We start from the raw sequence: 24,834 nt of genomic DNA on the forward strand, positions 1-24,834 counted from the left end.
TCTCTCTAACACCCATTTCCCCTTCTCATCCATTGGCTCGTATGAGGATAAAGGATAAATACACAGCAAAACAGCGTCACCTTTCAGAGGAACATGTCTGGTGGAGAAGTAAGTAACTCATAACTTTATAATACTGTTAGCAAGAGAACATTTAGATCTGATGGGCGTGCCCTCCGCCATTTTAGCCTGGTGGTGGCATTTTATGGGCAGGGAGTGGGAGAGCCTGAGTGGCAGCTGTTCACGTACACGTACAAGCACACGAGGCCCGCCGGCCCGGCTATGAACCAACAAGAGACTGGAGAACAACACAGAGAGATGATGCATGACGTTTAACCATAGTCTGTCTGAAAAGACGTTTAGTTGAAATTTCGCTTATTGCTTCTTTAAGGATTATAACGTAGTTTAGAATTCACAGTTCCTCGCTGCCATTTTAAAACATGACATGCAAAATGTATCGGACATACAGACAAAAAGGAAGGACATAAGGAAAGACAAAAAGGACACAAGTGAGGACAAAAGGACACGGAAATAGATGAGAGAAGAAGAAAGGACAAGAACAGCATAATGACAAGGAATAAAGAAAGGGAATAATCATGGTAGGACATGGGAATTAGAAAGAAAATACAAAGGAGGAATCAAACTAAGGAAAAAAGACAGAAGGAAAAGAACTAGGAAGGAAAGGAAGTAAGGAAGGGACAACAACGAAGGTCAAAAGGGAGGAAAGAATGAAAGAAAGACAACAGGAAGAAAGAAGCTCACAAGTTCAAAGGAACATAGGGACGAAAGACAACATTTAGTCAGTGGGGTAGAGAACAAAGTCCGGACATACAAGCACTACTCTCTGCGTACTTTTGGTCCATAGTTAATCATACCTGCAAAATACTGAAATTAAATGGCAAACTTTTCCAGACTGCGTCTGGATAGATGAAAATAATAGTTCTCATGTCCAGATCCAAACAGAATCCACACGACTCACTTGGTCTTGTACAGGTGCATGATACCGTGGACGATCTCCACCGACGGGTTCCCACTGAAGAAGGAGATCTGTTCCGGGAGCTGCTTGGAAGGTGAGTCTGGTGCGGCCTGCGTGGCGCCACCGGCTTCCTGGGAAAGCCCGCTTTCAGTCTGTGCATCGTGAAGAGCGCCGCTTGCTTCTTGTCCTCCTGCTTCACGAGGAGAGAACATTTAATCCAACGCACCAATCACAGCCTGTTACAAAGCACTGAGTGGGATCAGTTCTGCGCCTATGAAATAAGCACTCAGAGCAAAACCTACGTTGTTATAACCTTGCATCCCAAACACATTATCAAACTCAGGCGTCTTTAGTTTGTCTCAATCAGACTAAGAAGAGGAAAGATGGCAGCGGATTCTATTGGACGTTCTGCTGGAAAACCAGAACCTGACATCCCCAAAAACCAAAACTCCAGGAACCTGTACTTTCAGGCGTGTTTCAGTTTCAACCCCAAAACACAGAGTAAGCATGCTAACATTAGCCTAGCAGCTGAGGAAACTGCTCAGTGTTTTCTGGACACTACAGCAGTCGTCCCAATCTAACGAGCCCATGTTGCTAAATGAGACTAATCTGAGGCTTTGCTGGCATTCACTTTAGAATCTTTCATTTTTAAGTCAATTTCAGCCCAATTGGTGCGTGGCTTAAATTCTTCGTTAGAGCTTAAGCTGTAGTGCATTTGTCCATGTTTGCTTTGTGGCAAAGTACAATCCTCTGCTAAAACAGACCCCAACCCTCAGGGCATGCAGTTTCCTTCAAATAGTGATGGACGATAGGACCCATGGTGTTGCTGAAGACATTGCCTAAACCTGCCCTGCGATAGACTGGTGACCTGTCCAGGGTGTACCCCGCCTCTTGCCCATTGACAGCTGGAGATAGGCACCAGCACCCCTCCCGACCCCACAAGGGATAGACGTTTGTGGGTGGATGGATGGATGGATGGACGGATGGATGGATGGATGGATGGATGGATGGATGGATGGATGGATGGATGGACGGATTGCCCAAACCCGCCTTTGTCCATTAGCACACTCATCTATCCATCTGATGTAAAAGGTTCCACAGCGTCTTCTATTGCTCTGTAGTCCAGCTCAGATCCTCACAGGCCCACCGTTGGCTCTCTGAGCAGCGGGCAAGGAGCAGCGCTGACTGGATCCGCACATGGCTCCTAAACGGTGGGGCACTGCGTATTCTGACACCTCCCTGTTCAGCATAGAGTTACTCAGCAGTCTCACCTACAGCAGCTGTCTCTTGGATCAAACATCACCATCAGGGTGTGAACGAATGGGTGAAGGACTGCAGTGCAAAGTGCTTTGGGGTCGTCGGACTTGATAAAGCGCTACCCAACGCGAGCAAGAAGCCTTATTGACCCGGTCTCTGTTTCACCACCGTTCCTTCCTTGGACCACCCAGCGGATCTCAGCACTGCAGACTGGGAACATGCAGCTTTGGAGATGCTCTGACTTGGTTGTCCTAAAAATCACTACAATGCTTACGCTTGCCCAGTTTTCCTGCTTCTAATTCCCCCTCCTTACAGGTTCCATTGTGAAGAGTTGAGATGAAGCGGGGAGTGGTGGCCTAGTGGTTAGAGCACAGAGCTTCGGTCCCAGAGGTTCTGAGTTCAACTCCCACAAGCTGCCAATCTGGCTCCCTGAGCAAGACCCTTAACCCCCAATTGCTCCCCAAGGGGATGGGTTAAGATGCAGAAGTGAATTTCTCCATTGTGAGTTCAATTATTATTATGATCAGTGTTATTCCGTTCACTTTGCACCTGCTGTGTGGCATTTAATGCAAGAACAGATCCATTCAAACCAACAGGGATTTTTATATAGATAATCATGAGCATAGCTCTGAGTCCAGGCAGGGGAAATCAAGCATCATTTCACATGTATGAAGGCTTACCTGAGGCGGGCTCATAGGTTTCTATCACCATGTCCCCCATGGCTCTGCTGCCCATGTGCTGGTGCAGGACGGCCGCTCTCTCCAGCTCACTCTTGCCACTCAGCGCATGTTTGGCTAAACCAAGAGCTTTGTCCCGCAGCTCCTCCTCGCCCATGCCTTCAACTACAGATCACAGCTCGCATGAGGCCAAACAAAGCGCTTCATCTGGCCAGCAGCGGACAGAGCCGGCTTCAGCAGCACTGCTGGTTAGCCTTTAGCTCTGCCCCGCCGCTCAGAAATGTGGCCGTTTAGAAAGGTTCACTCACCAGCCGAGTACCGAAAGCCTTGCGGGAAGGGAGACTGGTGGGCTATTTCCAGACGGATGACGACCAGCGAAACACTCATGTGTTCAAGGGAGAGAAACCCGCTTTTACAGGAACAAAAACAAACAGCTGAGCTAGCTACGCGAGGCTAGCTGGACAACGAGCTGTGCAGTTTGCGCCAAATTAATCTACCAGCTTTAGCGGAAAGAAACAACAGCTCTCCTAGTTCGGCCGAGCAACGCGTCAGCTACATGTTTTTTAACTTGTCAACGTTTAAATGTAAACATTACATTAGAGTTACGGCGTTCAACAATCTAAACTTTAGCTAGGTGATCTAATGATGGAGCCGGTTCTTCCTCTGCAGCGCACACGGATGAGTGACGATTTGGCGCCCCCTGCGGGTGAGGAATGAAACGGAAGTGTAAATTACGCCACAAAAAAAATAAAATAAATAAATGAAGATTCTTGGATTTTTTTCTTAAATGTTATCTCAGATTCACAGCCATTTATTTTAAAGGGTCACCTAAAATTAGTCAAACCTAAAGAAGTTTTAAAACGTTTAGGAACCCCAGAACTGACTTAATAAATAGAAATATATGTAGTTTTACTGAAAGTAAGATGAACTGAACAAACTGAACATTAAAAAAAAAAAAAACGAAACGCAAACTCCCGGATACAAGCGGCCAAAATGAGTTTTCTCCGTAGTGTCTCTGGGCTCTCCCTTAGAGATAGGGTGAGGAGCTCAGTCATCCGGGGAGGACTCAGAGTAGAGCCGCTGCTCCTCCACGTCGAGAGGAGCCAGTTGAGGTGGCTCGGGCATCCTGGACGCCTATCTGGTGAGGTGTTCCGGGCACGTCCCCCCGGGAGGAGACCCAGAGGGAGACCCAGGATACGCTGGAGGGACTATGTTTCTCTGCTGGCCTGAGAACGCCTTGGGAGCTGGCCCAAGTGGAGAGGGAAGTCTGGGCCTCCCTAGTTAGGCTGCTACCCCTGCGATCCAACCCCAGCTAAGCAGAAGAAGATTGATGGATGGATGGACAAAGAAAAAAAGTTTATAATTTTTTTTTAGAGTTAAATAAACTTAACTCTACATAAGATTACAAGATTTAGGTGAAAAAAGTATTAAAATGTAATAAAATATAACATTTATCAACAGGCAAAAGTATTTACGTCCCAAGAGCTTTTTCATTTCTTGTAATTTTACAACCACACAATTTGATAAATTTTTTGGGGATTTTAGATGACGACCATCACTGGTGAGTACAATTGTAAAGTAGAAAGAAAACTAAATGTGGTTTTGTAATGTTTTTACTTATAAAAATATGAAAAAAAACATTTAATCTGATACCCATGTCAAACATTTAGTATAACTACTCGCCTTTAGAAAATTCCAAATTAGGAGTCCACCTGTGTGTAATATGTTGGTATATGTCCAGCTGCACAATGAAGGCCTCAGAGGTTAGTTGGAGAACATTACTGAGCGTACATGAATTAGACCAAGGAAAACGGATGAAGTATGGCTGTCCACCTAAACTGACAGGATGGATATCACAGCAGCAGGCAGGAGGTCCATGGTTACTATGGAGCAGCTGTAAAGGTCAACCGCTCAGGTGGGAGATCCTATCAAAACAATTAGAGCAGAGTGTGAAGTTAGAGCAGAGTGTGAAGGTCCAATTAGCAGGGTAAGAGCACAGTTTTGCTCTAAATATTGCAATGCACACAACATTATGGGTGACATACCAGAGTTCAAAAGAGGACAAATTGTTGGTGCACGTCTTGCTGGCGCATCTGTGACCAAGACAGCAAGTCTTTGTGATGTATGAAGAGCCATGATATCCAGGGTAATGTCAGCATACCACCGAGAAGGACGAACCACATCCAACAGGATTAACTGTGGACGCAAGAGGAAGCTGTCTGAAAGGGATGTTCAGGTGCTAACCCGGATTTTATCCAAAAAACATAAAACCACGGCTCCTCAAATCACGGCAGAATTAAATGTGCACCTCAACTCTCCTGTTTCCACCAAAACTGTCCGTCGGGAGCTCCACAGGGTCAATATCCACGGCCGGGCTGCTATAGCCAAACCTTTGGTCACTCGTGCCAACGCCAAACGTCGGTTTCAATGCTGCAAGGAGCGCAAAATTATGAGCTGTGGACAATGTGAAACATGTATTGTTCTCTGATGAGTCCACCTTTACTGTTTTCCCCACATCCGGGAGAGTTACGGTGTGGAGAAGCCCCAAAGAAGCGTACCACCCAGACTGTTGCATGCCCAGAGTGAAGCATGGGGGTGGATCAGTGATGGTTTGGGCTGCCATATCATGGCATTCCCTTGGCCCCATACTTGTGCTAGATGGGTGCGTCACTGCCAAGGACTACCGAACCATTCTGGAGGACCATGTGCATCCAATGGTTCAAACATTGTATCCTGAAGGAGGTGCCCTGTATCAGGATGACAATGCACCAATACACACAGCAAGACTGGTGAAAGATTGGTTTGATGAACATGAAAGTGAAGTTGAACATCCCCCATGGCCTGCACAGTCACTAGATCTAAATATTATTGAGCCACTTTGGGGTGTTTTGGAGGAGCGAGTCAGGAAACATTTTCCTCCACCAGCATCACGTCGTGACCTGGCCACTATCCTGCAAGAAGAATCCCTCTGACCTCATTGTCCAACCCCTATATATATATATATATATATATATATATATATATATATATATATATATATATATATATATATATATGGAAGCCTCATTACCTGCTGGAGTGCATCCTGTGGCACCGCCATATCGAATGGGTCTCTCCTACTCTTGGCAGGCATAGAAACAATCAGTAAACGCAGAGGGCGAAACTTTGCCTGTATTTTCTTCGGTTTACTGTTCCATTAAGCGGCTATAACTTGAAAGTAGATCATGCGGTGCAGATCACTATTTTGGGCAGAGATTGCCTCCGAAGATGTGTTTTTACTTGGTGAGAACAATGCAGACACCTAACAAATGGACCCTAATTTTATGCTTATTGATTTGTCATAGCTGTATTTCACAAAATAAGGCTGAATCACATTGCCAGATTAAGTACCCTGGAGTTACAGAGTACCAGCACATGCAGGAAGATGTGCAAAACAGTTGTTTTTCAAGGGTCTTAAGCTCCAGCCCTATTTACAAGCAGGGTAGTGTAAGACACTGGAATGACCTTGAAATTTTAAAGAACACTTTTTCACGCCTTTAAAAAAAATGTGTGCATACACCGCATGCAAAAATATGAAGAAATTATTGTTGCCGTTTAGAGGCTCAGGATTGTACATGTGAGAGAGTGAAATAAATTTATATGAACAATCCAATTTCTTTCTTTATCAAAATACAAAATGTATTCATTTATTTAATTTTATTTATATAGCGCTAATTCATTAAACATGTCCCCTCAAGGCACTTTGCAAAATCAACATCAATCAGGTTATACAGATTGGGTCAGATTATACAGATTGGTAAAAAAAAAAAAGTCCTATATAAGGAAACCAGTTGATTGCTTCAAAGTCCTGACAAGCAGCATTCACTCCTGGGGAACCGTAGAGCCACAGGGAGAGTCGTCTGCATTGTCCATGGCTTTGCTGCAATCCCTCATACTGAGCAAGCATGAAGCGACAGTGGGAAGAAAAACCACCCATTAACGGGAAGGAAAACCTCCAGCAGAACCAGAACCAGGCTCAGTATGAACGGTCATCTGCCTCGACCGTCTGGGGTTACAGAAGACAGAGCAGAGACACAACAAGAGAAACAAAAAAGCACAGAAGCACACATTGATCCAGTAATCTGTTCTACATTAGATGGTAGTAGCGGGTGATCTGTCTTCCCTGGATGATGTCACAGTTAACAGAACGTCAGACCAGGTGTACCTACTATGAAAAAAAAGAGAGAGAACAAAAATTTAAAAGCTGAAATGACGACAAACAATGCAAATTGAAGAACAGTAGAACTCAGCAGAGTGAAAAAAATAGAAAAATAGACCCTGATGTCCTCCAGTAGCCTAAGCCTATAGCAGCATAACTATAGATGTAGCTCAGGGTAACATGAACCACTCTAACTGTAAGCTTTGTCAAAAAGGAACGTTTTAAGATTAGTCTTAAAAGTAGACAGGGTGTCTGCCTCACGGACCAAAACTGGGAGTTTTGGTCCGTGAGTATAAATGAAACTCCTAGTTCAGAGCGTACTCCCAGTTCCATTTATACATTTATTAATTTTTATACATTTATACATTTATTAATTAGTAATACCACACCTCTTTGTTTAAGAGCATAAAACAAAGTATTTCAGCATGAAAGCATGTATTTACATGTGCTTGAAAGCCTAGTGGTGGCCTAGTGGTTAGAACAGTGCGCTTGCGCTCTGAGAAGGTTGCAAGTACCCGGTTCGATCCCCACAGTCTGCACTCTGGGTCCCTGAGCAAGACCCTTAACCCTAGATTGCTCCCCAGGCGCCGCACAGTGGCAGCCCACTGCTCCCTAAGGGGATGGGTTAAGATGCAGAAGTGGATTTCTCCATTGTGAGTTTAATTATTAATATTACATATTTAATAATAATAATTCAACTCACAATGGAGAAATTCACTTTATATTAATATTACATATTTAATAATATGCCATACCACATCTTGATCTGTTAAATAGCACAAAACAAAGTATTTCAGAATGAAATCTCGTATATATACAATATGCCATATCCATCCATCCATTTTCTAACACCTTTATCCCTTGTGGGGTCATGAGGTGTGCTGGTGCCTGTCGCCAGCTGTCTATGGGCGAGAGGTGGGGTACACCCTGGACAGGTCACCAGTCTATTGCAGACAATATGCCATATGTCTCTGATAAAGAGCATTAATTCATGACATACATTGTTTAAACAACGTATTGCGTATTATAACTGTGACAGCAGCCTGTATCATAACCACTTATCTGCCATTTGTAAGAAAAATTCAAGGAGGTATGATTAATTTTAGTTGGGCACACAGCTTCCTCAGTACAAATAAATTGACTGGTGTCGCGTGAGACACCCATCCAAGATGGCGGCTGAGCAGACACGTCAGCTCCAATAGGCAGCACCAGTCCATGGGCCTAATATGTCTGGAGCTTCTACTAGGGTGAAAGTTCACCTTCTTACAGGATGACAACCCTGATCATACAGCCAATGGTACATCAGAATGGTTTTAGATCAAAGCCTGCTTGTGTTAAGAGTGGCCCAGTAAAAGTCGAGAAATACAATCAATTCATTCTGTTAAAACCCAATTGTTGTTCACTCTTGATCCAGATTGACTCATTCTGTTTTACAATGATTCAGTGTCTAGCTGGTAGACAAACCCTGAATTACTAGGAGCTTCTCTTGCAGCAAAGATGATTCTACTTAAATTAGCAAATTATGTTGGAACATGTAGAATTTCCTATCATTTGAAGGTCATGTGTTGCTTTTTGTCACATCCAAATTGAATGAACTGTTGAGATTGTGACTGTAAACATGACAAAATGTGAACATGTGACCTCAACAGAGATGAATAGGTAGTGTTCAAGGAGCTCCAACTAGTCCCATTTATTTCAGTAATGTAGTGAAGAGATTACATTACACATAGATGGTCACAGTTACCTTTTTTATTTATTTAAAAAAAAAGCATCGACATTCCAGTGTTTGTGTTTTCCATTTTCTAACAAAAGGGGGCGATGAGACAACACTCCAGATTGTCAACCCTTATTGTGGAAACGTGTAAGATCGCGGACCTCTTCCGTACAGCCAAAAAAAACTAATCACACACAAAAATAAGGGCTGGACTTTAAAAGCAAAAACACAAAGATTTCATTATTGAACACAAAAGAAATTGGAAAGCAGGACTCAAAAGGACGACATAGGGGGCGCTGTTTATTATCGGCTTAACCTTCTACACCAGATTCCTAGGTGGGGTGTCAACAGTCAGTGCTCCTCAAGGGAGGCAGTTTAAAAAAAATTATATGAGAAGATTAAATTTGGTTCACTTTTTTCTTTTCAAGTAAAACAAATGGGTCGCTAAAGCAGGAAGGGCCCCAAATATCAGACAAATGATCACTTTCTACTGCAGCTGCTTAAAAAACACACTTAAAGTCCTTTCACACTGTATTTTGAAAAAGGTTTCCCCAGGTTTTATTTACACTTAGGTCCAATGTTCCGTTGGTTCAAGACCCGTCCCAGAGCAGAAGGACCTGCAGAGCACACAAGCGTCTGGCATAGAAAAGGAAAAAAAAAAGGAAAAAAAAAAAGAAAAGAAAAAAATGGGCATTTCTATGTTTGCCACTACATACAATGGTATCCGTCGGTTGCATAAAGACGCAATCATCTCCCCAGCCTGCAGCGCGTGTTTGTGGTAAACATTCATGTTGAGATCATCGCTTTCAGACGACCGTTTAAATAATGAGAATCAGTCGAGTCTTAAACCGGGTCTGGATTTCATGACAGACTTGTTCACAAGCACCACTTCTTTAAAAAGAAAACAAAAAAGGTGAACATACATTTATTAAAAACAAAAACCAGCAAAATCTCATCTCTTTGTAATACTGTAACTACAGGGTGGGTTAAAGCAACACGCGACAAACAGGAGGCCAACCAAAACAAAAGAAAACTATGCTGAAATGAGAGGCTCCCTGCTGGCTGCCATGTGTTCACGTCTCCAAAAAGCCTGAATTGACCAGGAACCTCGTCTCCGTGCGCTCCGGAAGCAGCCGGGGGTGAGGGTGGGTGGGGGGGGGGGGGTGGGGGGTGCAGCGCGCCGACAGATCCTTCCTCCTCACAGCTGAAGTTGTGCGCCTCACTGCCGATTGTCCGCGACGTCACCAGCAAACGGGAAACTTACCGACGAACAGGATAGTGGTTGACTGTGTCTTATACTCTGCTTAAAGTCAAGGAGTTCTGCTTTATATTATGTACAATAATTTATTAGATTCTAACACGGCATGTCCGACTTTCTGATGGCAGATAATTCATTAGGAGAGTGCAGCCTTTGTCTCGTTTTCATTTGCAGATGCTGCATCAGTTCATGAGTTTACTTACAGGCTTATGTGCTATTAGAGTTGCAAGTGTTCGGAGGCTTGTGGTGACGTGTAGCAGGAGGAAAAAGGAGATCCACACAGAGCTCACAACAGCTCAGAGTAGTGAAGAGGTCAGAAACGGACAGTGGGACGAGGTTGGTGTGTGACTCGCAGGGTAGCTGGTGGGCGGACACCAGACGGTGGGTGTGATGGGGGGGGCATACAGTCCTCTTCAGTCCTGGGTGTAAAATGCTCAGATTTTAAGGTTCTTTATAGTTTCAGCTCTCTTTTTCAGTAGATCTCCCACCTCCTGTAGCGAGCGCAGGTAACTGCCCTGCACCTTGTCCATAGCAGCCTTCGTAAACGACGCCTCCTCCTGAAACAGGAAACCGAGACGCACACATCAGCGCTCGTCTCTCCTCATACACACACAGAAGCTTGCAAAAGTACCCACACTGCGCCAAGTTTTCCTAATTTAAAGAAGTCATAACCACTAATTCACTGTATTCAACGCATTACACAAAGGGTCCAGCATGGTTTTCTCTCCTTTTCCATTGTTTTATGGTCTTTTCAGAGAAGTCCATCTCATTCTCAATCAGAAACAACCTTCTTGGAGGAATGGGTATAGGTTGGAATCCAAATCTATATAAAGTTTTTGTTTCATTTCAGGAACATTAATCAGGGTTCCTACACCTTGGTGAACATCAAATTCAAGGACCTTTCAAGGACTTTCCAGGACCAATTTCCTCAAATTCAAGGACCACACGTGGCGGCATTTACCTACTGTGACCGCTGAATAGGTTATCATATTTTAATACAATGCAAATTCAATAAAAGACTAAACAGCATAGAAGTTGTTGGGTTAGAAGCAATGCAAGAAAGTGGACTTAATTTATAGCCTACATTGATATTGATCATATTCATAGCCTACATTTATATCCACAGTACATGGCTATGCCATACTACATTACATATAAGATGTACATTAGCCTACCGTTACCGTTAGAATTTTATGGAAAAAAGTGCAGCATTGAGATGTTCAGAATTATATCAATTTGTTTCACTTACTTTCATCTTTGATTAAGCTAAGTTTTTGACTTTGACTCTGAAAAGTTGCTAAATATAGCGACAAAGTCGCTGAGTTGGCAACACTGTGTGAATGTAACCTATTGGACGCATGTAGGCCTAAACCGTAGCCTACCAACTAACGAAGAAGAGCGAACGTACTTTTGCAAATTAAAAGTCTGCGGAATCAACATAATTTTAAAAGATCGTGTGGTAGTAAAATAATGACACGAGTCGTCATCCGTGTGAACTTTCAACCCCACAATAAAATTCAAGGACTTTCAAGGACAAGGTGCTTTTTTGGCTGTTTTCAAGAACTTTCAAGGGCCTTGAATTTATTTTTTTCAGATTCACAAACTTTCAAGGATTTCAAGGACCCGTGGGAACCCTGATTAATGAACATGACTGATGGCGCATCAGTGGAAGGAGCTGAAGAACAACATGCAGAAAGCTCAACAATTAGATGAAGGTTCTGAATCAAACTCGTTCCATTTATCACTGATAAGGTACGTTATTAAACTTTATTCATTTAGCACCTTTCACAGGATAAAAAAAACACTAAGTGCTTCACAATAAAAACAACCATAAAATGACAAAATGAAAATACAAATAGATGAAACAGCATAAATGACATACCATAAAACTAGTTAAAAGCCAGTCAAAGGGAATAATGGTAAAAATAATTCTCGCACTGACCTGGGAGATTCCTTCCATGGATAAACTGGACAGCTTTAGGGCCAGAATGCCGGACTCTTGCCCCCTTATGTGCTCCACTGCCTGGGTTAGGAGATCCTGCAAGCTCCCAGTCAGCTCCTGAAATCCACACACCACCAGCGGCTGCAGCACAGGAGGTGATGTGAGAGAGCGCCAGCGTGTTAGACAATATAGATCCCACACAAGTGGAGCAAAGCGTTCAACAAGGCGAGGGCGTACCAGGGCCGCATTGGCGTCCTTTTTCTTCTTCTTCTTCTTCTGTAAACTGGTCTTGAGCGGTCGCAGGATCTTGGCACAGTAGCTAGCGGTCCACATCACTATGCTGACTGTCTGCAGAATATCACAATGAAAGAGTCTGTGTCACATTCACAGAGCAATAGAAACAGAAGAAAATAACTGCATAAGGAGGAGAAGAGTCTTACCTCAACAAAGAAAACCAGATTTTCTAATAAGGAGGGTTGGGTTTTTAATTTGCTCTCTTTCATTTCCATTAAGTCCCCTTTGCATTTATTAAGCATTTCTGTGGACAGAACATAAAAATTATGACGCATACTTAAAACAGAGATTGGAGCCTAAAACATAATCCAGCTGATCACTCACCTTGAAGCTGAACTACTAATGACTTAAAAACGTTACAGATCTGAGTTTGAAGCTCCGACGACTCATCTAGGACAGTAAAGAAGAGGAAGTGTCAGGCAGAAAGCTCTCCACCTGCCGTTGACCTTAACACCACTTGCTCTTACCGAGTCCGGCCGACTCCAGCTCCTGCAGGTGGACAGAGAGCTGCAGGGCTGCAGCCTGACACTGACAGCTGCCTATGGACAGCGCCGAGGCCAGCCGGGTGGCGGGGGGGCCCAGGAGGGGGTACTGAAACCCAACAGAAAACAATCGCTGTAATCGGAAAGGAGTCCGACCGCAAATCAGTTGCTCTTATAGAAAGGACAAACGTTTTCATTTTAACAAAGAAGGAAAAACCACCGTTCCAAAGGCCCAACTCTGAATAATGAGCCGGCTATTCCAGCTGGAACCAGCAGTACGAGTTGGACCTACTGCTGCAGATGGGACAGCATTCAGTTTTTAGTAGCTGCCGTTTGTTTCAATGGAGATTTGCTGTCATTTCTGGGATCACTTTTCTGCTGATGACCCGGATTGAGCCAAGATTCAGCTGTTGGACTGACAGCTGCACATCTGAGTCTCTAACATTTTGGACAACAGAGAAATATGTGGTAAAATAATTGTCTACAAACAATCATCACCCCTCCACCACTGTGCTGGACAGCCGGCATGAGGAGATTGTGCCATTGTCATGAGTTCAGGTTTAACCACTGAGGGAAAACGTTGAGCTCACCTTTCCAGAAAACAGATGAACCCTGGTGGATTTATTCAGAGGCTACTTTGCTAATCAAAATTGTGCATTCATGTTCTCCCAAAGAAACCAGAAGCTTTTTTTCCTGACAAACAAACCATGCTTTCCTGAAACCGTTTTAACATTTTAACGGACGCCTGTAGAGCAGGGGTGTCCACACGGTGCCCTGGAGCCCATTTCCAGGCCTCAGAAGGCTTTTGTGTGGCTCTGGACAACAATATAAGAATTAGGGCTGGGCAACGATTAAAATATTTAATCGCGATTAATCGCACTGATTAATCGCGATTAATCGCGATTAATCGCATTGTATTTACAAACTCCAAGAATGAATTCAAAAGTAGTGTAAAGAGCACATTTTAATGTTCTGCTGCCATATGAACAAAAGTGTTGTAACATTTGTAGCACTTATCAGTAACACATATTTAGTGTAAAGCTCAACTTAAACATGTAAAACAAAAAATAGCAATAATAATAAATTAAAGCTTATTGCCACTGACAGGGAATTCTCTTTATGGGGAAAAAATCTACCAAAAACAGGCAATTTCTGAGGTAACAGCAGGGAGCAGCATTACCATTTTATGTTCAATACCAAAGTTTAACTTGGCAGTGGTTCCAACTAACTTGTTTCTGTCATATTCCATGCTGGAAGAACTTTAAACTGAAATGCTTGCTAACTCGATATGCTTGCGTTTATTTGACGTTGACACGCGGTTTTTTGTTGTTGCTTTCTCGGGCGCATATAGTGAATGGCAGGGGGAAAACAGGCAAAAACACATGGATACTTTGAAACGAGAAGCGACTTCACCGACGGCGTCGATGCAGACCCCCCCCCCCCCGCTCCGCTCCGCACAAAACTTGTTCCGGTGTAGGTACCAGATTGACTCGGGCTGCCAGATTGGCTCGGGTGCTACCCGATGACGTCTACATATGGCAACTCAACTCAAACAAACTAGATTATGCGCCCGTGGTCTCCATTTGTTACAAATCAATTTTATTTTGTTAATTTACGGTTATTTTCCTGTAAATTAGTCGAGGCATGAAAACTTTTAACATCATTTTGGAATACTTGTGTGGTAGTCTGACAATTTCATCGGTAATTTTGCAGGATCAAAGAAGTTATATACCTTAGAGAAATTTAATTCCTCCAATTTTTTTTAAGTTGTGAAGGGAAACTAAACCATAAACTCATTTCATTTTTAATAAAAGTCAGCAGCCAAATTTAATTTTATCACGGCATTCATCACTGTAAAATCAATAAAGTTCATTGCTCCTTTTTGTACTGATGTTGTTCTTTCTGATCACATGTTTTTTTATTATTCCAGATGAAATTGTGATGAATTTGATTATTTTTTTATTGTGGTATTTGGTACATTTAAGATATATGCTGGATAAATTAGTCTGGCTAGCCCTTCCATTTTTGTTAACAATATTCTTCCAAACATTGAGCCAATTGTCAAATATTTTTATTTTTTTTTTATTTATTTGTAAAATGGCTTGAATATTTGTTCAAGCTTTTGAGAAAAAAGAAACCGCTAAATTAACTTAATAAAATTGATTCGTTACAAATGCAGACCGCGGGCTCTATGTAGTTTGTTTGAGTGGTGTTGCCATAAGGTGACGTCATCGGGAGGCGCAAGGCCCACGGAGAATCTGGTGACGTCATCGGGAGGCGCAGGGACCATGGCGATTTTCTTCGTAAAATTGTCCGTTTACAAGCCGCAATCCCGCTCTCGAATAAAACCTACACCCCGCTATAATTACTTTAGTAAGTTGTCCAGACCAATTACAATATTTTGCGCAATTGAGCAAACGTTAAACCAACAATGTATAGTGACGTCATCAGAAGACGCAGGACCCGAGTCAATCTGGCAGCCCGAGTCAATCTGGTACCTACACCCATAGACATAATATAAGAGTAGACCCCGCATTGACTTTCGCGGCGCAAGAATTACGGCCGCCATCTTGGGGCGGTCGACCTGCTACCCTAACCTGCTGATTCAAGCTGAACACACTAATAATATCTTAGCACTGGGCGGCGTATTTTTGTTTAAATCGACGGACTATTGACGTCAGGGCTCGAGGGATAACTTTTCACAAGTAAGATTAAAATATATTGTTTATATTAGAATGTGATTTTTCTAATATTAGAGAGATACAGGTCTACACGTCCAAGTTTTTGTGACTTAGTCTCTCCAAAATTGCATCTACTCCGTGAAGGCATCAGAGCTTTAGACATTGGTGAATAAGATATTCACCAATGAATATATATATATATATATATATATATATATATATATATATATATATATATATATATATATATATATATATATATATATATATATATATAAATATATATATATATATATATATATATATATATATATATATATATAATGAATAATATAGTGACAAATTAATATAAATAATAAACTCACCAATGAATATATATATATATATATATATATATATGTGTGTGTGTGTGTGTGTGTTTTTTTCCGCTAATGTCTAACAAAGCTCTGATGCCTTCACAGAGCAGATGATAGATAGATAGATAGATAGATAGATAGATAGATAGATAGATAGATAGATAGATAGATAGATAGATAGATAGATAGATAGATAGATAGATAGATAGATAGATAGATAGATAGATAGATAGATAGATAGATAGATAGATAGATAGATAGATTTTTTTTTTTTTTTTTTTTTTTTTTTTTTTTTTTGTTATGGCCTGGGTCTTGGACCATAACAAATCAAAGGGAAGCCCCGCATGGGATAACTTAAAACGGGATTTATTTAACAAAAATCATAACTGGTTGGAAAAGAGAGGGAAAGAGAGAAGTAGGTAGCAGAGAGAGAGAGAGAAAGAATGAGCTGAGCTCCTCCGAGCTGTTCTGATCTGAGCTGCTCCCAGCTGGGGTCGATATTCTGGTGCTTGGGCTGGAGCGGAGCTTGCGCTGTCAGGTGAGGAAGTTTGCATCAGCACTAACTAGTAGCTCTACACAGGGACTCAGAGAAAACTATATATATATATATATATATATATATATATATATATATATATATATATATATATATATATACTGTAACTGTGTTTTTGTATATAGTAATAAAAAATAATTATTAAAGTGTATGAGTGGCTGTGTTTTGCAGCATACATAAATTCTGTCAGAATATTCAATTACTTTTAACCACACTAAGAATATTTAAATGCACTGAACAATTTGTTATAATAGCTATAGCTTTAAAGTAAAAAAAAAAAACAACAACGTGAAAATTAGTTCAATAATCAGCGAGTATAGTTGACTAAAATTGCTTCTGCACCTGGTTACCACATTACACTGAGCGGAGTTGTCGACCGCCCCAAGGTGGCGCCCCTAAATCTCGTCAGCGCCTATAGGCGAGAGCGGTCGATGCGGGGTCTACTCTTTATATATGTCTATGCCTACACCGGCCGCCAACTCACCGCCTCGCCCCGCCTAAGCTCGCTCGCGGTACCTGCGGGAAACACCGCCTTCCGCATGTCAGCTGTGTTTTTTTCCGGCCAGCACCTTTCTTCCTCTTTGAATCTGAGGCTGGGCTGACAGCGAGGTTATTGGCGCATTATCGCCACCTACTGTTCTGATTCAAACCCCTACACCGCAGCAACAGACCTTCACAAAATAAAAGCATGTGACCAACATGCGTTAACGCGCTTTAAAGAAAATATCGCCGTTAATAGTCTAATGAGTTAACGCGAAATTAACGCGTTAACTTGCCCAGCCCTAATAAGAATATAAAAAAATGTATTTGCCAGTTCAGCCCTTTTATGCAGCTCCACATAAAAAGCTAAAAATTCAAATAAAATCAGGTTGAAATATTTGTTGATGCAAAGTCTTTAACCACCCCTTTTATCAAGCATCTTTTTAATTTATTTTGATAGTAAGCAGAATCACAAATGTCCAGCCACTGAGTCAAAACAGACTTGGGCGCACTCGTTTAGGAAACTCGGCTGAATAAAGCAAGAACTTTTGAAAAATAAAAAAGTGACTCAGATTCTTCTCTTCTTGCTGACAGTACAAAACAAAAGGAAATCCAGCCAAAGAATAAAAAATAACCAACCAACGTAGGACATTAAATGCCCTTTACCCCTGTCAAAAAACAGGTCCAACCTACGTGATCCTTTTTATGTTTCTGATCTAAAACGTTTGCCGCTTTTTTTCTACAGAAAATTAAAAGATTGTGTGGTTAGTTATTGTTGAGCAGATAAAAGCCAACAATTTTACAACTAAAGTCTGCCATTTAAATGAAAAAAAGCCTTAAGTTTTATAGCTTATTGTAATTGCAGTTTTTCTTTAATATTAATGGCTTTAATATTATTTTTGCCCCATTTCCAGCTCTTCTGTTTCAGGCCTGTGTATTTTACTGATGAGGTTCATGGCTAGCTAAAACTAACGTGCTGTGTTTCCAGTAAGAGAAGGTGCTGGGCCTGCAGGCAGTGAGCACAGTTCTAGTTTATCCTTTGTTTTGACAGCAGGGACGTGTCAGGCTAAAAACCTTTTACACTGAGACACCCAGACGTTCGCAGGGCAGTGGCTCTACTCCGAGCCCCTCGGGACTGGTCAAATTATAAAATGCATTTAACTGTTGCTAAATGTAAAACGGGTTTTGGGTAATCCTCAGAGCAATGGCTTGACTACATTAAAAGAGAAAAAAAGCTCATGGTTGACTCATTTTGTTGGGATTGGGGCTGGATTTTTTTATTCTTCAGAAGAGGGCGCAACAGGAGCTGCACAGTGAGGCAGTGGGTAGCACTGTTGTAGCAAAAAGGTCTGGGGTTCGAGTCCCTGGGTCTTTCTGCATGGAGTTTGCATGTTCTCCCTGTGCATGTGTGGGTTCTCTCCGGGTACTCCGGCTTCCTCCCACAGTCCAAAAACATGACTGTTAGGTTAATTGGCCTCTCTAAATTGTCCTTAGGTGTGAGTGTGTGCATGAATGGTTGTTTGTCCTGTTTGTCTCTGTGTTGCCCTGTGACAGACTGTTGACCTGTCCAGGCCTAACCCCTGGGCTCAGCACCCCACAAGAGATAGACATGCTAGAAAATGGATGGATGAGGGCGCAACAGATCAAATATAAGAACTGCTTTAATCCTTTTGAAGAGCACCAACTGTAAAGCGCTGACATCCCTGTGCGGCCTAATCAGGTGGGGTATGGCCGGCTCATATTATTAAATATGCAAATTAATACGTGCTTTCATGCTAAAATACTTTGTTTTATGTTCTTAAACAAATAATTTATTGCATATTAATAAATGTATAAATTAATACATTTTATATATATAAAAAAAAATAAACAAGTTGGATTGAAATTGAAATGAGCATTCTTTAAGTGTATCGTATCAGGAGCCCCGACGGTTTTGCTGCCCAGTGTATTCCCGCCACTCACCAACGCAGAAATACGTCACGTTTACGTCAGGCACACTCAGGTCAGTTTGCCACATTCGGAATAACTTGAGCCTGACAAGCGTTTACATGCACATTGATCAGATTATCAATTGGCATAAACCACCCCTCTCATTTGGATAACATTTTCATTCCTCTCCACTGTCGCTTCATGCTTGCTCAGTATGAGGGATTGCTGCAAAGTCATCAACAATGCAGACGACTGTCCCTGTGGCTCTACGCTCTTTCAGGAGGAGTGAATGCTGCTTGTCAGGACTTGATGCAACCTGCTGGGTTTCCTTAGATAGAAAACCTTTTGACCAATCTGTGTGATTTGATTGAATTTGACTTTATAAAGTGCATTGAGATGATGTGTGTTGTGAATTGTATAAATAATATTGAATTGAATTCAGATTGAGCTTAATCCAATCATCATATTCCAATTGGCCCTTTATTCTGATTACTTTGGTCCATGTAAACGTAGCTAGAGTCTAGTTGCAGCTCAACAGGGAGACTCGTACCTGTGTTTGTTTTTCTGCGATCCGCGCTGCTGTCTGCAGCGTCTGGTTGAGCTGAGAGAGCAGGCTGTGGAGGAGCGAGCTTTTGTCTCCCACTCCGTTCTCGTTGGATATCTCAGAGTTTTGCTGTGAAGGAGTGTGCCCTGATGCGGTGAGTGAGGCGAGCAAGCGCAACGTCAGAGAGCGTATCCGCAGCCACACGGACTCCTCCTCTAGAGACCGAGTCCGGTGTTCATCAGTCAACTGCCTGCAGGGGGAAAAATGGCAGACATGTGGGTTCATTGGGGTCACTTTGTGTTTCTGTCAAAGATAACAAAAATATGCCATACCTTTGTTTAGGGTCCCAGTTTGTGAAAACAGTAAGGTCTCTGTTGTCTCTTAAACTATCCCAGGGGATATCGTCTTCCTCTGAAGACAAAGACATGGCCTTAACACTTTCCTCTAGACTCAAGATGCTGAAAAACAAAGACAACTCTCAATCAAATAGGAATCACCTATAAAGAAACAGCTTTTACTCTGCAGCTCTGGCCTGCCCTTACATATCGGCCTCAAGGAACAAGTCGAGCAGCATCCTTTCAGTCCGGACCTGGGCAAAGTGCAGCGACTGGTTCAATCTGTTCCTGAGAGCAATGAACTCTGGGATTTTTTCAAACGCGCCGTACTTGTACGCCTGGATGATGTACTCTGAGGTCTGGAGCAAGCAGCAGAAACATTGATCAGAGCGTTTAGAGCGCCAGCAGACTCTGAAATCCAGCGTGGGAAGCACTTACATCTTTCTGGTTGGAGTGGAAAAACCTGAGCGAGAAGTTGCAGGACTGGGAAGCTGCAGCGAACTGACCCAGCGACTCAGCGTAACGCGTTAAGAGAAAGCTGCAAAAAAACCCAAAATTCAGCTAAATCTATTGACAATCAGAAAGGCTTTTTAGCCTCGTTAACGCTTTACTTTTTGGAACACGATGAAAAAGTGTCACACACTGATCAGGATCAACCAGTGTGACTGAACTGACCCGATGGTGTCGTGCTGTATGTGCTTGGCGTCCAGGCTGGAATACAGGTCCACCACAGGCTCAAAGGCTCCCAGGCGACAGTAGAGGAGCAGCAGCAGCAGCTTGAACTGGGCGTTGGAGGGGCTGTGAGACAGACCCTCCTCCAGGAGCCCTAAACTCTGCCATACCATGTCCACATCCCCTGCACGCACACACACGTGGAGACGGATGAGGAATTTCCCTGAATTTACAGTGAGAATGAACTCAATCGTGACAGAGTCTGACCTGTATCTGTCCACAGGTCTATGTAGACATGAGCTGCCATGAGACAGTACGTATCAGAGAACTGCAGCTCCGTCTTCAGGGCGCTGCTGCCTGTAAAAAAACAGCAAGAGTCCCAATAAGAGCAAATCAAGGACAACAGGACATCGTTTCTCTTTTGATTTTATAATCATCCAACCCCTTGAAATGTACGAAAAGTGATCAACGCTGCCTCTAACAATTATTATGGGATGTCACATCCTGATCTCGGCTATCTGAAGAAACAACCTGAGCTAGGAGTGTTTCAAGCGATGCCTATAGTAGCAGAATAATATATCCACATTAACTTTCCATTATTTAACGTTCCTTTATGTTGTAGCTGCAGAGTTGCAGTAATGTCCAAGTTTTACTCACTTTAGAACCCAGAACTATTCCCGCTTTGTTAGAAAAGGACAAAACAACAAAAGTGGGATAGAAAACATGCTATTGCTCCTAGGGAAACAGCGGCCAACGGAACCAGATGTTCAGGTGGTCCTTTCTGTTGAGGACCCTCATAAATGATTTAAAACAGCTGTGGTTTTCATTTTCTAGGATAAAACTTGTTATCTGTGCGCATAAATATCATAGTTCATCCTCCAAAAGCCTCTGTTTCCTCATGTTTCTGTGTCGTTTACACTAGCCAAGTTAGTCTAAGTTGGTGGGCCGATTTTATGCCGTCTAGAGCCCGACGCTCGTCTCGTAAAATTTGGGAGCTAGATATCCAGTAGATATGCGATAAAACTTCCTCTGCAACTGGACCCACAATCGCACGTGGCTGATGTGAGTGGACACATTGATTTTTAATGATTTGGGCTCTCTGTGGCGCCGGAAATGCATCGGCACTGTATTCTGTGATAGCCCAGCGTAAGGCTGTCCTGCAGAAACACGGTACCATCCTGAACCTCTTTGGTGACTGAAAGCTGATGAAACAGAACGTCATTTTATGCACATCAACTCCAAGCAGTTCTCCAAGCGTATTGATTTGACTGACTCATTTAAAGGGCTAGTTCTGATCTTTCCAGGTTCAGTAAAATGACTTTTTACTATGCATCTCTGGCTAGCTTGTTAGCATCCACCGCCTTCCAGAATGCACTCCATTTCCCAACTAGCTTGCAGTGTCATGACACCTTCTACTAAAGGTAGAGGAACTATTAACAAGAATAACTCTGAAAAACCTTGTTCAAGCTCGTGTTTTAGCCTTTTGTAGGGCTGAACGATAATTCAATAACAATATATATCGATCGATAGACATATCGATGATAGAAAAAAAAGGGTCCATTAAATGTTCAATAGAAGAACAGTTTTTCTTCCTGCATTCTAGCCTATCATGTAGGTTAATATTACATTCTCCCAACCAATCACAAACACAGACCCTGGAACGCTCCGCCCCCTTCAAAGAGTTCAGAGAGCACACTTTCTTTTTCATTTTTTAAAAACTTGCAGTTCTGGTAAAAAGTTGGTTGAATAAAGGGTTTAGTTTGAATTCAGTGTTTGTGTGTTCTGTATCTAAAAATAGGTCGCTAAGCAACAGCAAAAATGGCCAGGGCTGCACTTAAAATATATGTTTTGAATTTGTTGATAATTATCAATATCAATCAATATGATTTCTATTTTATCGATAATTTTTTAATTTTTTATTTATATCGTCCAGCCCTAGCCTTTTGACCTTTTTTATACATAGTTATTTATACAACGTTTTTACTGCTCTATTTCTATACAAAATATTTTTATTTTGTATGCTTTTGTTCCAGATGTTTAAAAAAATAAACCAGACAGTGATTTTTTTTTTTTTTTACTCCTGTGTGATTAAAAAAGTATGGCTAATGGTACTGATTAAATACCGGATGGATAACGAGTATCGTTAAGAGTAGTAGTATGGATAAATCCTTAACGACACCCATCCCTACACACGTGGTATATAGAATTAAGGTTAAATTCATCAATGTTGTACGTAAGAAGGCTTAGGGTCACACCTTACATCCTGCTGATGATGAACCTATGGGCTCATCTTACAGCTGGTTTTTCACACCTCTTGACTCTGATGTTCAGAACAGCCTATGAAGCTGAAAGCTCTATAAAAGAAGGAGACAAAAAAAAACAGCACCCATACCAAACTTGAGCCCGTGGCGATAGTGAGCCTTCAGCTCGCCGATGAGCCGCAGCTTCCCGCTGACGTCCAGAGAGTGATGCAGCCCGAGGGCTCGACTCAGCTGACAGACGCACAAATGCCTCTGCAGGGATTTGGTGTCGTCTGGGAAAGCGAAGCCTTCCTCTCCCTGCTCCCCCAGCGGAACCGCCTCACTCAGCTGGTTGATAAACTGGGGAGGTAAAAGACAGGTGGATGTTTCACAGCCCAACTCTTCTCTCTTCCACAGGCAGAGTCTACGGTGTGGCTTTGAAAGCTCTCCCACCTGAACGTGTTGCTCAGGGCTCAGCAGATGAAGGTAAATTTTCAAGTCTGTGATGCAGCACGGCTTGTCCCCGAACTTCCTGAAGAACTCCACCATCAGGGCTAACGGCTCGCCTGTTGAAGTCCAAACAGCAGACTGTGATATAATGCAGCAGCAGATTGTGTGTACAGCCAGAGCTTTTTACCTGGCAGGTTCTCTTCAGGGTAGCCTCGCTCTCTGAGTCTGTGCATCAGTTCCATCCGAGCTAAATAAGGCCCTCTGAGAGAACGAGAGTCCTTTCCGTCTTCTACCTTGATTCTCTCCTCCACAAACCTCACCACCTCTGCCACGGTGTGATGGACCGAGCCCTCGGAGCAGCTGGAGACACAGAACCATTCAGCACCGACCAATGAGCTGTTCAAAGGATCGCCTCTTTCCTGCACAGGCTACAATAAAACACTTGCACTCACTGATCGCCTTCCTCCGGCGGGCTCCACGACTGATCCATCAGCTGGAACAGGGAATCAAAGTAGGAGGGATAGAACTGCCAATCATCAGGACTGAAACAGAAAACGCACCACACGTTACTGATGTCTGTGGCAGACTGGATGCTGGATTCATGGGAACAGAAACGTGTAAAATCTCCAACAATAAAGACAGCTGCTACTGGGACTGTGGTTGGCTGACTGAAGCGCGGGTCGGATTCTGGATCTCAAGACGGCCGTCTGCTCGCAGTACGGCTCAAGAGTCGAGCCTCTGCCCCTTTATAGCCGACGCATACATGGCAGCATGGCCAGCTCAAGCTGCTGATTTCTGAGAGTTACACTGCAACATGTTTACACAAAAGAAGCCCACATCCCAGGAGCTTGGTTGGCGTTGCACCAACTGGGCGGCTCAGAAAGTGAGCGGCGGAGGGCCAGACCCGCCGTGCAGCTTCAAATAGTCACACTAGTTTGTGTTGGAACTGCTCATTATTAATGAGCATTTATTTCTACCCTTGCAACGCCATGTTTGACGTATTCAGCAGAAACATATCAGCTTTCTCACATGTTTACGTAGCTTTATTTAAAAGGAAAAATAAAGAAAAAACTATTTTAATTTCAACAAATACCAATTACTCTGCTTTGTCCACGAATCACAATGTAAGAGGAGGTTCTGATTCGGTCCCCTTTTAGGATCGAGAATTACATCCACCTTCCAGGGTTTCCTCCAGGATTTTTTTTAAACCGTGCCGCTGTTTTTTTTCGTACATTTGTTCATACATTGCCTGAATCCACACTCCATAAAACAAACTGTACCAAAAAGACACATGAGACGCACAAAAAGTGAAGGAGACGAATAAGTGAAGCTGTGCGTGAATCAAATTCAGGGAATTATTTTAGTGCAACAGTTTCAGAGAAGAAAAAAAAGAACACTTTAGAAACTAAATTTACATGATGGGGCAGCAGCAGCTGTAGTGTGCCTGTGAGACAGCGCTGAGGGAAGTGTGAACACTCGTGGCAGCTTTCCAGAATGACTGGTGCTTTCGGTAAAGTCGTCACTAAAACAAAAAAGTCACTAAACTTGCTCTCTTTTTGAATGAAAATAACTAGAGGGGTCTGAAATGTGGCTAAATATCAGTGTTGTAGTACTCGAGTCCGAGACTCGAACTCGAGTCCGAGTCATTAGCTAAATTTAGAGACTCGTGACTTGACTTGGACTTGAGCACTGATGACTCGAACTTGGACTCGGACTCCCACATTCAGATCATTCTGACTCGGAAATTGAGAAAAAGACTCAACTTTTTTTATATCATTAGGCTATAATTTTAATAT

General features: G+C 42.6%; 2 protein-coding genes across 3 annotated transcripts in view; both read right to left on the minus strand.

Moving 5' to 3' along the window:
* The window catches only part of LOC105917373 (BRCA1 associated protein), a gene marked incomplete in the record, with an annotated part of 17,071 nt that extends 13,477 nt beyond the window's left edge, over positions 1–3,594 (minus strand). The window contains 3 exon segments of the mRNA XM_036140647.1: positions 977–1,166; positions 2,911–3,072; positions 3,216–3,594. Coding sequence (XP_035996540.1) covers positions 977–1,166; positions 2,911–3,072; positions 3,216–3,294 — 431 coding nt within the window.
* A 5,244-nt stretch (positions 3,595–8,838) lies between these two features.
* The window catches only part of naa25 (N-alpha-acetyltransferase 25, NatB auxiliary subunit), a 29,675-nt gene continuing 13,679 nt past the window's right edge, over positions 8,839–24,834 (minus strand). For both annotated transcript variants that reach the window (XM_021310379.2, XM_012852162.3), the window contains 16 exons: positions 23,491–23,580; positions 23,226–23,398; positions 23,042–23,154; positions 22,741–22,948; positions 20,616–20,705; positions 20,352–20,532; positions 20,115–20,214; positions 19,884–20,035; positions 19,674–19,799; positions 19,348–19,591; positions 12,781–12,904; positions 12,638–12,703; positions 12,460–12,557; positions 12,257–12,367; positions 12,020–12,160; positions 8,839–10,634 (listed from right to left, as the gene is read on the minus strand). In XM_021310379.2, coding sequence (XP_021166054.1) covers positions 10,512–10,634; positions 12,020–12,160; positions 12,257–12,367; positions 12,460–12,557; positions 12,638–12,703; positions 12,781–12,904; positions 19,348–19,591; positions 19,674–19,799; positions 19,884–20,035; positions 20,115–20,214; positions 20,352–20,532; positions 20,616–20,705; positions 22,741–22,948; positions 23,042–23,154; positions 23,226–23,398; positions 23,491–23,580 — 2,140 coding nt within the window. In that variant the 3' untranslated portion in view covers positions 8,839–10,511. The remainder of the gene's footprint in view (positions 10,635–12,019; positions 12,161–12,256; positions 12,368–12,459; positions 12,558–12,637; positions 12,704–12,780; positions 12,905–19,347; positions 19,592–19,673; positions 19,800–19,883; positions 20,036–20,114; positions 20,215–20,351; positions 20,533–20,615; positions 20,706–22,740; positions 22,949–23,041; positions 23,155–23,225; positions 23,399–23,490; positions 23,581–24,834) is intronic.

The sequence above is a fragment of the Fundulus heteroclitus genome, chromosome 8 (genome assembly GCF_011125445.2).
Source record: "Fundulus heteroclitus isolate FHET01 chromosome 8, MU-UCD_Fhet_4.1, whole genome shotgun sequence".
NCBI lineage: Eukaryota > Metazoa > Chordata > Actinopteri > Cyprinodontiformes > Fundulidae > Fundulus > Fundulus heteroclitus.